Genomic DNA, 14,466 nt, shown 5'->3' with positions numbered 1-14,466 from the left:
ACTCTAGGACAACATAAAATTAACAACACCCACATCACAAGAGTTCCAGAAGAAAAAGAAAATGAGCAAAAGTTAAGAGAATATATTTGAAGAAACAGTGACAGAAAACTTCCCTAACTTGGTGAAGGAAAAAGGCATACAAGTTCAAGAAGCACAGAGAGCCCCAACTAAGAACCCAAAGAGGCCCACACCAAGACACATTATAATTAAAATGCAAAAATTAAACAAAAAGAGATAATCTTAAGAGCAGCAAAAGAAAAGGAACAGGTAACCTTCAAAGCAGCCAACATAAGGCTAACAACTGATTTCTCAAAAGAAGCAGTACAGGTCAGAAGGTAATGTCATGAGGTATTCAAGGTAATGAAAAACAAGGATCTGAGGTGAAGACTACTCTACTGAGCAAGGCTATAATTCAAAATAGAAGGCAAAATAAAGAGATTCCCAGACCAAAAAAAAAAAAGGCTAAGGCTATATATTAGCACCAAACCAGCACTAAAAGAAATGTTTAAAGTACTGCTGTAATGAGTAGAAAAAATAGGGAGAGAAACATAACCATAATAAATAAAAATGGCAATAAATAAGTACATATCAATAATAATTTTAAATGTAAATGGACTAAACATGCCAGTCAAAAGACACAGAGTAGCTGAATGAATAAGAAAGCACGACTCATATAAATGTTTACAAGAGACCCACCTCACAACAAAAGACTCAAATAGGTTGAAAGTGAAGGGATAGGACAAAATTTTCCAAGCAAAATGAAAGGAGAATAAAGCTGGGGTAATAATACTCACATCTGATAAAATAGACTTAAAAATGAAGGCAATAACTAGAGACAAAGAAGACCACTAAGTAATATTGAAAGGATCTATCCAACAGGAGGATATAACCTTGGTAAACATACATGCACCCAATATAGGAGCACCAAAATATATTTAAAAACTTCTGAAGCATTTCAAAGGAGAAATCAACAGTAATACAATCATAGCAGGTGACTTCAATACCCCATTGATATCACTTCATAGGTCCTCTAGGCAAAAAATTAATAAGGAAACAGAGACTCTAAATGATGCACCAGATCAATTGGATTTAATAGATATCTACAGAGAATTACACCCCAAAACTGCAGAATTCACATTCTTCTCAAGTGCACAGGGGACGTAGTCAAAGATAGAAATCATATCAAGCATCTTCTCAGATCACAATGGCATCAAATTAGAAATCAATTACAATAAAAACACTCAAAAACATTCAAACACATGGAGGCTAAATAGCATGCTATTAAACAACAAATGAGTTACCGAGGAGATCAAGGAAGAAAGAAAAAACTTCCTGGAAGTCGATGAAAATGAACACACAACAACACAAAATCAGTGGGGTTTTTTTTGTTGTTTTTTTTTTTGTGGGATGCAGCGAAAGGCAGTCCAAGAGGGAAGTTCATAGCACTACAGGCCTACCTCAAGAAACAAGAAAAATTTCTAATACGTTATCTAACCCTACAACTTAGAGAACTGGAAAGTAAACAAAAAAGAAAAACCCAGAAGAAGAAGGACAGAAATAGTAAGGTCAGAGGAGAAATAAATGACATAGACTAAAAAAAACAATTCAAAAGATCAATTAAACAAAGAGCTGGTTCTTTGAAAAGATAAACAATATTGATTACCAGGCTCACTTAGAAACAAAGATAGAGGACCAAAATAAACAAAATCTGAAACGAAAGGGGAGAAATAATCATCGACACCACAGAAATAAAAAGGATTGTTAAAAAATACTGTGAACAACTGTACGCCAACATATTGGACTATCTAGAAAAAATAGACAAATTTATAAAATAACAGTCTCCCAAAACTGAACCAAGAAGAGACAGAAAACTTGAACAGACCAATAACAACTAAGAAAATTGAACATGTAATCAATAAACTCCCAGCAATTCAAAGCCCAGATCCAGATGGCTTCTGGGGAGTTTCACAGAACATTCAAGAATAACAAACACCCATTCTCCTCAAACTATTTCCAAAAATGCAAGAAGAATGAAGACTACCAAACTCGTTTTATGAGGCCAGCATAATTCTAATTCCAAAACCAGAAAAAGACACTACAAAGAAAGAAAACTACTGGCCAATTATCCCTGTTGAACATAGATGCCAAAATCCTCAAAAAAATCTTAGCAAATCGGATCCAGTTATACATTTTAAAAAGTATTCACCATGAGCAACTGGGATTCATCCCAAGGATGCAAAGCTGGTACAACACTCACAAATCCATAAATGTGATATAACACATAAACAAAATGAAAGATAAAAACCATATGATCATATCAGTAGACGCTGAAAAAGCATTTTACAAAATCCAGCACCCATTTCTGATAAAAACATTCAGCAATGTGGGAATAGAGGGATCATATCTCAATATAATAATGGCCATATATGAAAGACCTACAGCCAACATCATACTCAATTGGCAAAAACTAAAAATGTTTCCCTTAAGAACAGTATCAAGACAGGGATGCCCACTTTCGCCACTCTTATTTAACACAGTTCTGGAAGTCTTAGACACAGTAATTAAAAAAATAAAAATAAATAAAAGGGATCTAAATTGGAAAGGAATAAGTGAGATTGTCATTATTCACCAACAACATGATATTGCACACAGAAAACCCTAAAGACTCCATCAAAACTATACTAGATTAATACATGAATTTGGAAAAGTAGCAGGATACAACATTAACATCCAGAAATAAATGACATTCTTTTTTTAGGTTCGCTCTGTTCCTAAAATTTTTTTTATATTAATTTATTTTTGTTACAGATGTTTCTCCTCCCTCCCTCCCCACCCTGTCCCCAGCTTTGTTGTACATGTCCATTGTTCATGCATACATGCATAAGTTCTGTGATTTATCGCTCCCCCCCCACCTCCTCTTCTGGGGATTGTCAGTCTGTACCCCTTATGTTCATTATATTCCACAAAGAAGTGAGATCATATGATACTTGTCTTTCTCTGTTTGGCTTGTTTTGCTTAGGATAATACTCTCCAGGTCTCTCCATGTTGTCTCAAAACAAGAGATCTTTCTTTCTTACAGCTACATAGTACTCCATTGTGTTCAATGACATTCTTGCACACAAATAATGAACACTCAGAAAGAGAAACAAAAATAACAATCCCATTTACCAACGCAGCAACAACAACAACAAAAATATGTATGTATAAACTTACCAAGGAGGTAAAAGACCTTTCTCAATAAACTACAAGACATAGAGAAAAAAAGAAACAGAGGAAGATATAAAGAAGTGGAAACATATACCATGTTCATGGATTGGAAAAATCAACATCACTAAAATGTCCATACCCAAAGCAATCTACGGATTCAGTGCAATCCCTATTAAAGTACCAATGGCATATTTCACAGATCTAGACCAAATACTCCAAATGTTCATATGGAACCATAAAAGACCCCAAATAGCCACAGTAATTTTGAAAAAGAAAAGAAAAATGGGAGGGATCACAATATCAGATATCAAGTTATACTACAAAGCCATCGTAACCAAAACAACTTGGTATTGGCACAAGAACAGACATACAGATCAATGGAATAGAACAGAAAACCCTAATATCGACCCAAGACATTATGCACAATTAATATTCAATAAAGAAGGCAAGAGGATACAAGGGAGAAAAGACAGTCTCTTCGATAATTGATGTTGGGCAAACTGGACAGCTATATGCAAAAAAATGAAACTAGATCACCAACTTACACCATACACAAGAGAAAACTCAAAACGAATAGAAGACTTAAATGTAACCCGTGAAACCATAAAAATCCAAGAAGAAAATGTAGGCAGAAAAATCTCAGACATCATATGTAGTGGAATTTTCACTGATATATCACCTAGGGCAAGAGAAACAAAGAAAATGATAAACAGGACTACAACTTCAAAGCTTCTGCATAGCAGAAGAAATCAGCATCAAAATAAAAAGGGAACCCACAGTATGGGAGAACATATTTACCAAAGATACACTAAAAAAAGGGTTAATATCCAAAATATATGGAGTACTCACACAACTCAACAAAAGGAAGACAGACAATCCAATTAAAAAATGGGCAGAGGACCTGAATAGATACTTCTCCAAACAGGACATACAAATGGCCAGGAGACATGAAAAAACGTTCAACATCACTAATCATCAAAGAGATGCAATTTAAAACGACTATGAGATATCACTTTACACCTGCCAGAATGGCGGCCATCAACAAATCACCAAACAACAAATGCTGGTGAGGATGTGGAGAAAAGGGTACTATAGCACACTGCTGGTGGGAATGCAGACTGGTGCAGCCAGTATGAAAAACAATATGGTGTTTCATCAAAAAATTCAAAATGGAACTGCCAATGGACCCAGTGATTCTACTTCTAGGAACATATCTTAAGAAGCCCTATACCACAATCAGAAAGAATATATTCACCCCTATGTTCATAGCAGCACTTTTCACAATAGCTAAGATCTGGAAACAGCCAAAGTGCCCATCAGTAGATGAGTGGATAAAAAAGCAGAGGCACATTTATACAATGGAATACTATGCAGCTGTAAGACAGAGAGATCTCTTACCCTTTGAGACAACATGGAGGGAAGGGCCTGGAAAGTATTATGCTAAGCAAAATAAGTCAGTCAGAGAAAGACAAGTACCACCTGATCTCATTTATTTATGGAACATAATGAACAAAATAAGCTGTCAACCAAAAAAAGATCCAGAATCATGGAAGTAGGGAACAGACTGACAAACCTCAGAGGGATGGGGGTCAGGGAGGGGAGGGAAGAAATAAACAAAGAGCTTACATGCATATATGCACAACCGACAGGGACACTAGGCTGGAGAAGGCAGGAGGGGTGTGGGAGCAGGAAGGAGGGGGTCAATGGGGCAAAAAGGGGGACATCTATAACAGTTTCAATAATAAATAAATAAATAAATAAATAAATAAATAAATAAATAAGACTAAATAGGAGGACTCACTGTTCCCAAATTGAAAACTTACAAAACAACAGCAGTCAAAACGATGTGGTACTAGAACAAGGATAAACATATAAAACCCAGAAATAGAATTGAAAGACCAGAAATAAACTTTTATAACTATGGGTCAACTGATTTTGACAAGGGTGCTGAGACTATTCAATGAAGAAAGAACAGAGTTTTCACCAAATGGTACTGTAAAACTCTTTGAAGAAAACACAGGCATAAATTTAACAATAGATTCTTATTTATGATACCAAAGCACAAGCAATAAGCAAATAAATAGACTTATTTATCAAAAAAGAACTTTTATGCATCAAAGTGTTACTGGAGAAATAAGTCGGTCCAATTTCTTCATCATTGGTGAAAGTGGGGTTCTTACGACATCTAGAGAGAATTTTCTAAGACTCACATGGGAGAATGAGTCAATTTTATTTGGGTGAAGTTACTTTCCTTGGGTTGTAAAGTGCTGATTCCCTTAGGCCAGTCCTGGAAAAGGGGCAGCTGTGGGTTCAGCAAAGCTAGAAGCAGGGCCAGTGTCCAGGGTTTCCATACCATGGTGAAGCTGAGTCCAATGTAGCATCAAGCCTCATGTGTGGAGTCACATGGCTGTGGGTCATGTTGGCGGGAGAGCCAGGAGAGCAGACAAGCAAGGGAGAGAACCAAAAGGCCAAGAGAGAGAAATTCCTTTGTTTAGGGGTTAAGTATCTCAGATTTCATGCCCTTGCAGTGGTTAAACCTATTCTGGTCAATTACCTGTTTCCAGATGAGACTGACAGGCAAGCCCTTCCCACATCACCCATATCTTACTGGACATGTGTCTAAACTGCCTCTGTCTATTCTCTTTCCCCACTGATCTGCGGGATCTGCAGGGAATAGTCTTGGAGAGTGTTAAATTTCAGCTTCCTAGCAAAGCTGTATAAATGGCATGCGTATATTATCTAGTCTTCTCTTTATTCCTTTCCTGTTAAATAATAACCAAGTCATTATAACTGTATCAAGAACACTGTCAAGAAAGTGGAAAGACAACTCAGAATGGGAAAACTGACAAATCATGTATCTAACAGGGGACTTGTATTCAGAACATATATATATTTTAAGAACTCTTACAATTCAATAATAAAAAGACAACCCAATTAAAAAATATGCAAAGTACCTGAAAAGGTATTTCTCCAAAGATACACAGATGGATAATAAGCACATGAAAAGATGCTCAGTATCACTAGCCTGAAGAAAAATGCAAACCAAACCACAGTGAAATACTACCAGGACAGTTTTTTTAAAAAAAGGGAGGGGGGTGATAACAAGTGCTAGCAATTATATAAAGAAACTAGCCCTCAAACATAGTTGGTGGTAATGTGAAATGCTGCAGCCACTTTGGAAAATAGTTCAGCAAGTCCTCAAATAATTAAACATAGAGTTGCCACGTTATTCAGCAATTCCACAAATGAAAACATATCGCCCAGTCAGCATGGCTCAGTGGTTGAGCACTGACCCATGCAAGAAGAGGTCAGGGCACATGCCCAGGTTGTGGGCCTGATCCCCAGTGGGGGGCATGCAGGAAGTGGCCAATCGATGTTCTCTCTCACTGATATTTCTAGCTCTCTCTCCCTCTAATATCAATAAAGAAAAAGAAAACATATCCACACACAAACTTGTACATAAATGTAACAGCACTATTCATAATAGTCAAAAGGTGGAAATAGCCCAGCCACTGTGGCTGAGTGGTTGAGCGTCAACCCATGCACCAAGAGGTCGCTGGCTGATTCCCGGTCAGGGCACATGCCTGGGTTGTGGAACAAGTCCTCAGTGGGGGGCATGCAGGAGGCAGCCAATCAATGTTCTCTCTCATCAATGTTTCTATCTCTCTCTCTCTCTCCTGCTCCCTTCCACTCTCTCAAAAATCTAAAGGAAAAAAAATTTTTTTAAAAGGTGGAAACAACCCAAATGTTCATGGACACACAAATGAATAAACAAAATGTGGTATATGCATACAATGAAATATTATTTGGTTATGCAGACAAATGCTAACCTGACAAGTTCAGGGAAGGCCTATGTGGTAGCCTTGCCAACTCAGAGACCTAAAGTAACCACAAAGGATGGTGTGAAATTAAAAACTTTTTAACCAAAAGCAATTTATGGCAGGGAGTCATGTCCTAGGCTAGAATCTTCCCTAACAAAAGTCAATCTTTTTTTTATTTTTTTTATCCTCACCTGAGGATATTTTTCCATTTTTTGTACAGATAGAGTGGGAGGGAGGGAGAGAGAGAGAAACATCGATGGTCGAGTGGCTGCCACCCGCACGACCAACCAGGGCCGGGGACAAACTGCAACCAAAGCACGTGCCCTCAGCGGGAACCGAACCCGCGTCTCTCCGGACCGCGGGCCGACGCTCCAACTGCTGAGCCAAACTGGCCAGGGCACAAAAGTCAATCTTTACCTTAACTAAGCCTGTCTATTGCCTTTTGCATCCTACAATAACATTCCTTTGGAATGTCAAGGTAACTCCCCCTTTTTCCACACCCTTCAGGGCACAACCAATGCACCAAGACAAAGACCATAAATCCTCTCATTGTTACTGTTATCATGTTATTTGTTAACTGTACCCACCTATGTAAAGTAAGTATTTGTCTATCATTTTACTTTTCACCCAATCCCAGAGGTCCCCCACCCCTGCCTTGCTCTCTTCCACCTCCCTAATCTATCATCCATGGATTTCATGTAACCCACTTGCATCTTCTCTTTTGATTGTAATGTATAAAATAAGGTGAAAACTGACATTCTCTGCAACATTATCTCAATCTGTTGAGATTTTGCTTCCTGACAACTGTCAACAGTTTGGTTCAAATAAACTCACAAAAATTCTCTATAGGTTTGAGTGTTTCTTACATTGACAGTCATTTATATTAAAAAAATGAAATAATGATACAGGCTAAAACATAGATGTAACCTTGAAAACTTAAATGTTTTCAAGTGAAAGAAGTCAGACCCCTAAACCATATACTATATGATTCCATTCATATGAAAATCAGAAACAGAAAGTAGATTAGTGGCTGCTTAAGGATAGAGGAAATGGGGGTAGGGGATAGAAAAATGGTAGTTAAAGGGTACAGGTTTCTTTTTGGGGTGAAAATGTTCAAAAATTGACTGTGGTGATGCTTGCATACATCTGTGAATACATGGAAAAACAATGAATTATAGACTTTAAATGGGTGAATTGTATGGTATATGAACCATGTCTCAATAAAGCTGCCTTAAATATACAGCAGTCAGCTCCAACAATGTATCATATTGAAGATAATAAAATGCAGGGTCAGGAACCCAACCCCATCTCCCAATTAATGAGTATTCTTCCTGCCTTTAGAGCCCTCCCTGTTGTTGAAACATTCAGTGCATCCTGGCTGGTTTGGCTCAGCGGTTAGAGCGTCGGCCTGCAGTCCCGAAAGACCTGGGTTCAATTCCCGCTAAGGGCATGTACCTCGGTTGCAGTTTGTCCCCAAACCTGGTTGGGTCGTGCGGGTGGCAGCCTCTCGATGTGCCCCTTTCATGTCGATGTTTCTCTCTCTCGCCCTCTCTCTCTTTCTTCCTCTCTCCGCCTCCCACTCTATTTGAACAAAAAAATGGAAAAATGTCCTAGGGTGAGGATAAAAAAAAAAAAAAAAGAATCGTGGGTTCGATTCCTGTCAAAGGCACTTACCTCGGCTGTGGTTCGGTCCCCAGCGCTGGTCGGGGTCATGTGGGAGGCAACCAATCGATGTGTTTCCCTCACATTGATGTTTTTCTCTCTCCTTCCCCCCCTTCCACTCTATCAGAGTTAAATGGAAAAATATCCTTGGGTGAGGATTTAAAAAAGTATTCAATGAAATAGAAGAGAGAGGAAAAAAAGCAAGGTAGGAAATCTGGATGTCACTAAGTGAAAACAGTGCACAATTCTACATTGTGCAATGTTACCAAGAGTTAGATACAATAATATCCCCACTAGCCCTGGCCAGTGTGGGTAAATGGTTAGAGCACTGGCCCTTGCATCAAAGGACTGCAGGTTCAATTACCAGTCAAGGGTATGTACCAGGGTTGCAAGTTCTATCCCCTTTGCCTCCATGTTGGAGGCAGCCAATCGAGATCTCTCTCTCTCTCTCTCTCTCTCTGCCCCCTCCCTCCTTCCCTCCCTTCCACTCTCTCTGCAAATCAATGGAAAAAAATCCTCAGGTGAGGATTAACAACAATGTAATAATAATAATAAGCCCACTTTTACCAGGATGTATAAACTACTGAAAATTAACCTACCAAATAAAATTCTGAAATATCAAATATTTCGATACAAAGCACTGCTGGAAGCACGTTAACTTGTATTAACTGACTTAATCCACACAACCACCCTATGTAGTAGTAGCATATAGAGCTGATCTTTATTATTCACAAATTCCGAATCTGCAAATCTACCTGCTCATTAAAAATTTTTGTAACCCCTCCAAATCAATATTTGTGGCTCACTCAAGGTCATTTGTAAACATGAGCAGAGCTATAAAAACGAAGTCCAAGAACACGCACACTCAAACAAAGTGACACTCTGCATTATTTCAGCTTTCATATACAGATGACCTGAAGATAGAGACAATAAGGAGCAGTGCAGTGTAATGCAAGAAGTTCCAGTTTCTCAGAGTTGAGAAAAAAAGTTATTTTCCCAAGACCAGAGAGCTAATGAATGGGCTGTATAAGCTAAGGACACAAAGTAAAGATAGTGATGGTTGAATGAGTACTGTTTAAGTACTCCTTTTAAGAGTATTAAAAAAAGCCAAAAGAGCCCTGGCCGGTTTGGCTCAGGGGTTGGAGCGCTGGCCTACGGACCAGAGTTCCGAATTCGGTTCCCACCAGAGTTCTGAAAGGGAGAGAGAAAGGATCATTAAAAAACAATCCAAAAGAAGCAGAATTGGAACATGGAAACAAAGAACATATAAGACAAATAACAAAGAGTAAAGGTGATAGATTTCAATCTCACCATATCAATAATCACATTAAATGTAAATGTTCTAACTGTTCCAATTACAAGGCAGAAAACTGGGAAAAGTCTGGCAGTTCCTTAAAAAAGTAAACACAAAGAATTACCATGACCCAGCAATCCCACTCATAGGTACATACCCCAAAGAAGTGAAAGAAAGGACCAATCATAGGTATCTACTCAAAGTACTGATCTGTTGTTCATAGTGGCATTCTTCACAATATCCAAAAGGTAAAAATAACCCAAGTGTCCAAACAAAATGTGCTATATACATACAATGGGATATTATTCAGGCTTAGAATGGAATGAAACTGAAACATGCTATATACATGGATGAATCTCGAAAACATTATGCTAAGTGAATTAAGCCAGACCAAAATGGTAAATATTATATAATTTTACTTATAGTAGGTACCTAGAATAGAAAAATTTATAGAAGGAGAAAGAAGGGGGGAAAGGAGAACAGGGAATTATTGCTTACTGGCTACAGAGTTTCTATTTGGGATGAACAAAAAAAATTCTAGAAATGGATAATGGTGATATTTTCACATATTGTGAATGTACTTAATGCCACTGAATTCTGTATTTAAAAATGGTTAAAGTGGTCCGGCCAATGTGGCTCAGTGCATAGTGTTGTCCCATGGACTGAGAGGTCCTGGTTCAATTCCCAGTCAGGGCACATGCCCCAGTAGGGGGCGTGCAGGAAGCAGCTGATAGATGTTTCTCTCTCAAATCAGTGTTTCTCTCCCCTCCTCTGTAAAAAAATAAAAATAAAAACATATTTTTAAAAAATTGTAGAAAATAAAAAATTATCTATAGAGTCAGAAATAAATCAGTGGTTGACTAAAGATGGGAAGCTGGGACGAGTGGTAGGGAGGAATAATAAAAAGGTAGGAGGAAAGTTTTAGGGGTGATGTTCATTATCTTGATTAAGGTGATGGTTTCATGACTAACACATGTCAAATGTATTAAACTTTATACTTTAATTATGTGCATTCGTTGTAGGTCAATTATATCTCAATAAAGCTACAAAAGGAGAAGGGGAGAAGTTGAGGGAGGAGAGAACAGAGCAAGAACAGAAAAATCAGCCCTGGCCGGTTTGGCTCAGCGGTTAGAGCGTTGGCCTGCGGTCTGGAGAGACCTGGGTTCGGTTCCCACTAAGGGCACGTACTTCGGTTGCAGTTTGTCCCCGTCCCTGGTCGGTCGTGTGGGTGGCGGCCACTCGATGTGTCCCTTTCACGTCGATGTTTCTCTCTCTCTCTCTCTCTCTCCCTCCCACTCTATCTGTACAAAAATTGCAAAAATGTCCTCGGGTGAGGATAAAAAAAAAAAAAAAAAAGAACAGAAAAATCAATCCAGGAGGACCAGTGTCCAGAGTTCATAGAGGGCAGAGAAAAAAGAGGTATAAATATATATATATAATAAAGAACATTCCCTAGAACTGAAGAACACATGTCTCCAAACTCGAGTCAGCCAAGTACTAATTAAAAATCTATACTTAAGTACAAAACTATGAAAACTTACACTACCAAAGGTAAAGATCTTTTAAAAATTCAGAAAGAAAAATAGATCAACCACAAAAGAATGAAACCAGAACACATAAATTAAAAGCATGTTCGTCCTGGTTTTGACATAGGCTCTGACATGTATTAAGCTAGTGAACTTGAATATATTACTTAGCCCCTCTGTGTTTGTTTCCTCATTATTATTACTACTACTACTACTATTATTATTATTATTATTATTATTATTACAGAGCAGTAGTCATGGTTTTGTTATAGGAATTAGTAAATTAATTTGTAAAGGGCCTAGAACAGTTCCTGGTAAGAGATAAACAGTGCCCGGTTATTATTATTATTATTATTATTACAGAGCAGTAGTCATGGTTTTGTTATAGGAATTAGTAAATTAATTTGTAAAGGGCCTAGAACAGTTCCTGGTAAGAGATAAACAGTGCCCGGTAAGAGATAAACACTACATAACTGTTGGTTAAATAAATAAATCACATTAACATCCACTTCTCATCAACAATACTGGATGAAAACAGTTAAAAGAAAAATGCTTTCAAAGTTCTGAGGGAAATTAATTTTCAACCTCAAACACTATGCCTAGCTAATGATCATTCGTGTGTACAAGGGTAGAGTGGACTCAGAAAACGCACGTCCCACATGGCATTTCTTGAGGATTCAACTGAGAATAAAAACCAAGGAAGAATTTAAGCCCAGAAAGATGATAATCAGAAAACAGTACCTCCAACTGAGAAAAGGAATTTTTTTAAATATTAAGAAGCAGCTTTCCAGCAAGCCTAAATAATCAGGTGTGAGAGCAACAGAAATAAAGACCTCAAAAAGAACTCTCTAACAAGAAAGAGGATTTGAGAGAATACCTGATGAAGCATAGTTTGATGGGGGATCCCCATAAAGAGGAAAAGAGAAAGGCAACACGGAGAAAAAGACTTCAGAAGACAGTCAAGAAAAAGAATCCCAGTACATAATCTGAATCTGCACAATAATAATCAACAATACTATTTTATTTTTCATCTTTTAAAACAAACTTATATAGCCAAAGCCCTGACAATTTAATATTGGATACCAACAGGGCAAGTACAGCTGACAAACTTTGGGTGAAGAGTAAGGGTGACAAGGCCAGAAAAAGTAATACCTAACCTCAGGAAGTGAAAAAGCAAGGTATACTTTATATAGGAGATGGAATAAGAAAATAAAAGCATGTTACTTAAAGTTATAACATTTACCAATAGAAGAAATAAAGATGTGATTTACTATTATTCGGAGGTCTGGGGGTGTGGAAGGGGAACTGCGTAAGTGACCAAAATCTCTTCTATCATAGCTAGAATTCAACAGATAGATTAAAAACAAATAAATCAGGTATATGAATGATATTTAGAAACTGAATCAAAACAGTTAAAAGTGGTTATTCCTGAGGAGTAAAAATGAGATGAGATTTAAGTAAAGTTAATAAAGTTTGATAAAAGTTTTAAAACAAAGAAAACAGGCACTGTGTTGAACAGTTTTTCTTTGAGAAAAACGCAAGGAATACTGAGAATGTAATCAAAACAAGGTTTTCGGTTCCTCTTTAGATAGGGGCTAAACAAAAATCAAGATTTCACCAACCTAAGCAAAAACATTCAGTTCACAGTGACAGATGGGCACTTCCTTCAAAAAATGAAGGTATAGGGGACATGATATGCCCCTGACCCTTCCCAATCCAGAAATGCTAATTAAGAGTACAAAATCGAACTCCGACGAAATCACGGAAACAATAAAAACAAATATCAAGAATGGACAAAAGTCGATATACACACGAACAAACTAACAACAAAAGTGTAACGTTCTGTGCTCCCTGGAATTATGAAAATTTCAACGAGCAGTCGGGTTACCTAGAAGAAGGGGCACTTCAATCTTGCCCTGGACGTTCTGAGGTGCCGTTTTCATCGACCAACAACAAATGGTCTCCCACACTAGAAGAAAACCTTTCAGGTTCAGAAAGTCAACAACAAAAAGCTCGCCGCGGGGAATTACTTGACAAGGTCTTTAAAGGCTGGCATCAGCGTGCGCTCACCGCTAACTAGCTAACTCAGTGGACCAGCCCAGTGTAGCCCAATTGCCACTTCCAAAACCCACACTGCGAGGTGAAGGGAGGAAACAAAGCCGTGGGCGGGGCCTTCCGGTCCAACAAAAAGCGGCAGGGGAGGAACAGCTCTCCGGCGAGTTCAGGCCACGCTCGGCCCTCACCCCGCCCGGACCACTCGGATGGTCGCCTGCAACCCCGAACGCGAAGTGCCGGCGTCCCTCCGCGTGTATCGCCGCAACTGCCCGCGGGCCGACAAGGCGGCGCGGACCCCGGCACAAGGCCCCAGGGGCAGGCGGCTAGTCCCAAGGGCCGCGGCCTAGGCGCGCCAGGGCTATGGGTTTTAACGCGGCGGTCGCCAGGCTCCCCCTCACCTTCTCTTCCACGCAGTTGACAATGATGGACGGGTACTTGCGGCTGAGCCAGCGAAAGAACGCCGGGACTCCCATAACGGCGGCCCGGCTGGAGGCAGCAGCCTGGCCCGTGGACGAACGTAAACCAAGAGACAGACTGGAGTTCCGGCCGCGAGCATTGGCACTTCCTCCCACGTGCTCGCCGGCGACAGGAAGTGATGTCACGAGGGCGCCTCCGGGGAAGCCGGGAAGAGGGCTCGGGTGGGCAAAGGAGACTGGTGACCTGGCGGGGCGGTGTTTGGTGCGACTCCGCTGTTTGTCTGAGGCGGGTTTCGGCGGGGAGCCGGTGAGGAAGGCTGCGGCCGGCCTCGTTTGGCGCGCTCGCTCTTGGTGGGGCCATTCTCGGAGCCCAAGGTCGAGCGCGCCTTCGCAGCGGCTCTCTCAGACTTCTCTTCCCCAGCTCTGGTGCTCCCCTCGGCTGGTAATCTCCGCGCTCCGAAGGCCTCTAGGGAGCTCTTCTTTGC

The 14,466-nt window shown here is 39.5% G+C and overlaps 1 protein-coding gene across 3 annotated transcripts in view; it reads right to left on the bottom strand.

Moving 5' to 3' along the window:
- Positions 1-14,153, bottom strand: part of XRN2 (5'-3' exoribonuclease 2) — a 100,542-nt gene extending 86,389 nt beyond the window's left edge. For 2 of the 3 annotated variants that reach the window (XM_036244280.1, XM_036244283.1), the window contains exon 1: positions 13,964-14,099. In XM_036244280.1, the coding sequence (XP_036100173.1) occupies positions 13,964-14,038 (75 nt within the window). In that variant the 5' untranslated portion in view covers positions 14,039-14,099. Of the gene's footprint in view, positions 1-13,963 lie in introns of all 3 variants that reach the window. The other variant, XM_036244281.1, reaches the window with a different exon arrangement.
- Positions 14,154-14,466: the final 313 nt, after the last annotated feature.

The sequence above is a fragment of the Molossus molossus genome, unplaced genomic scaffold, assembly GCF_014108415.1.
Source record: "Molossus molossus isolate mMolMol1 unplaced genomic scaffold, mMolMol1.p scaffold_m16_p_6, whole genome shotgun sequence".
NCBI lineage: Eukaryota > Metazoa > Chordata > Mammalia > Chiroptera > Molossidae > Molossus > Molossus molossus.
The sequence above is the reverse complement of the archived record's forward strand: the minus strand, read 5'-3'. Positions and strand labels throughout refer to the sequence as shown.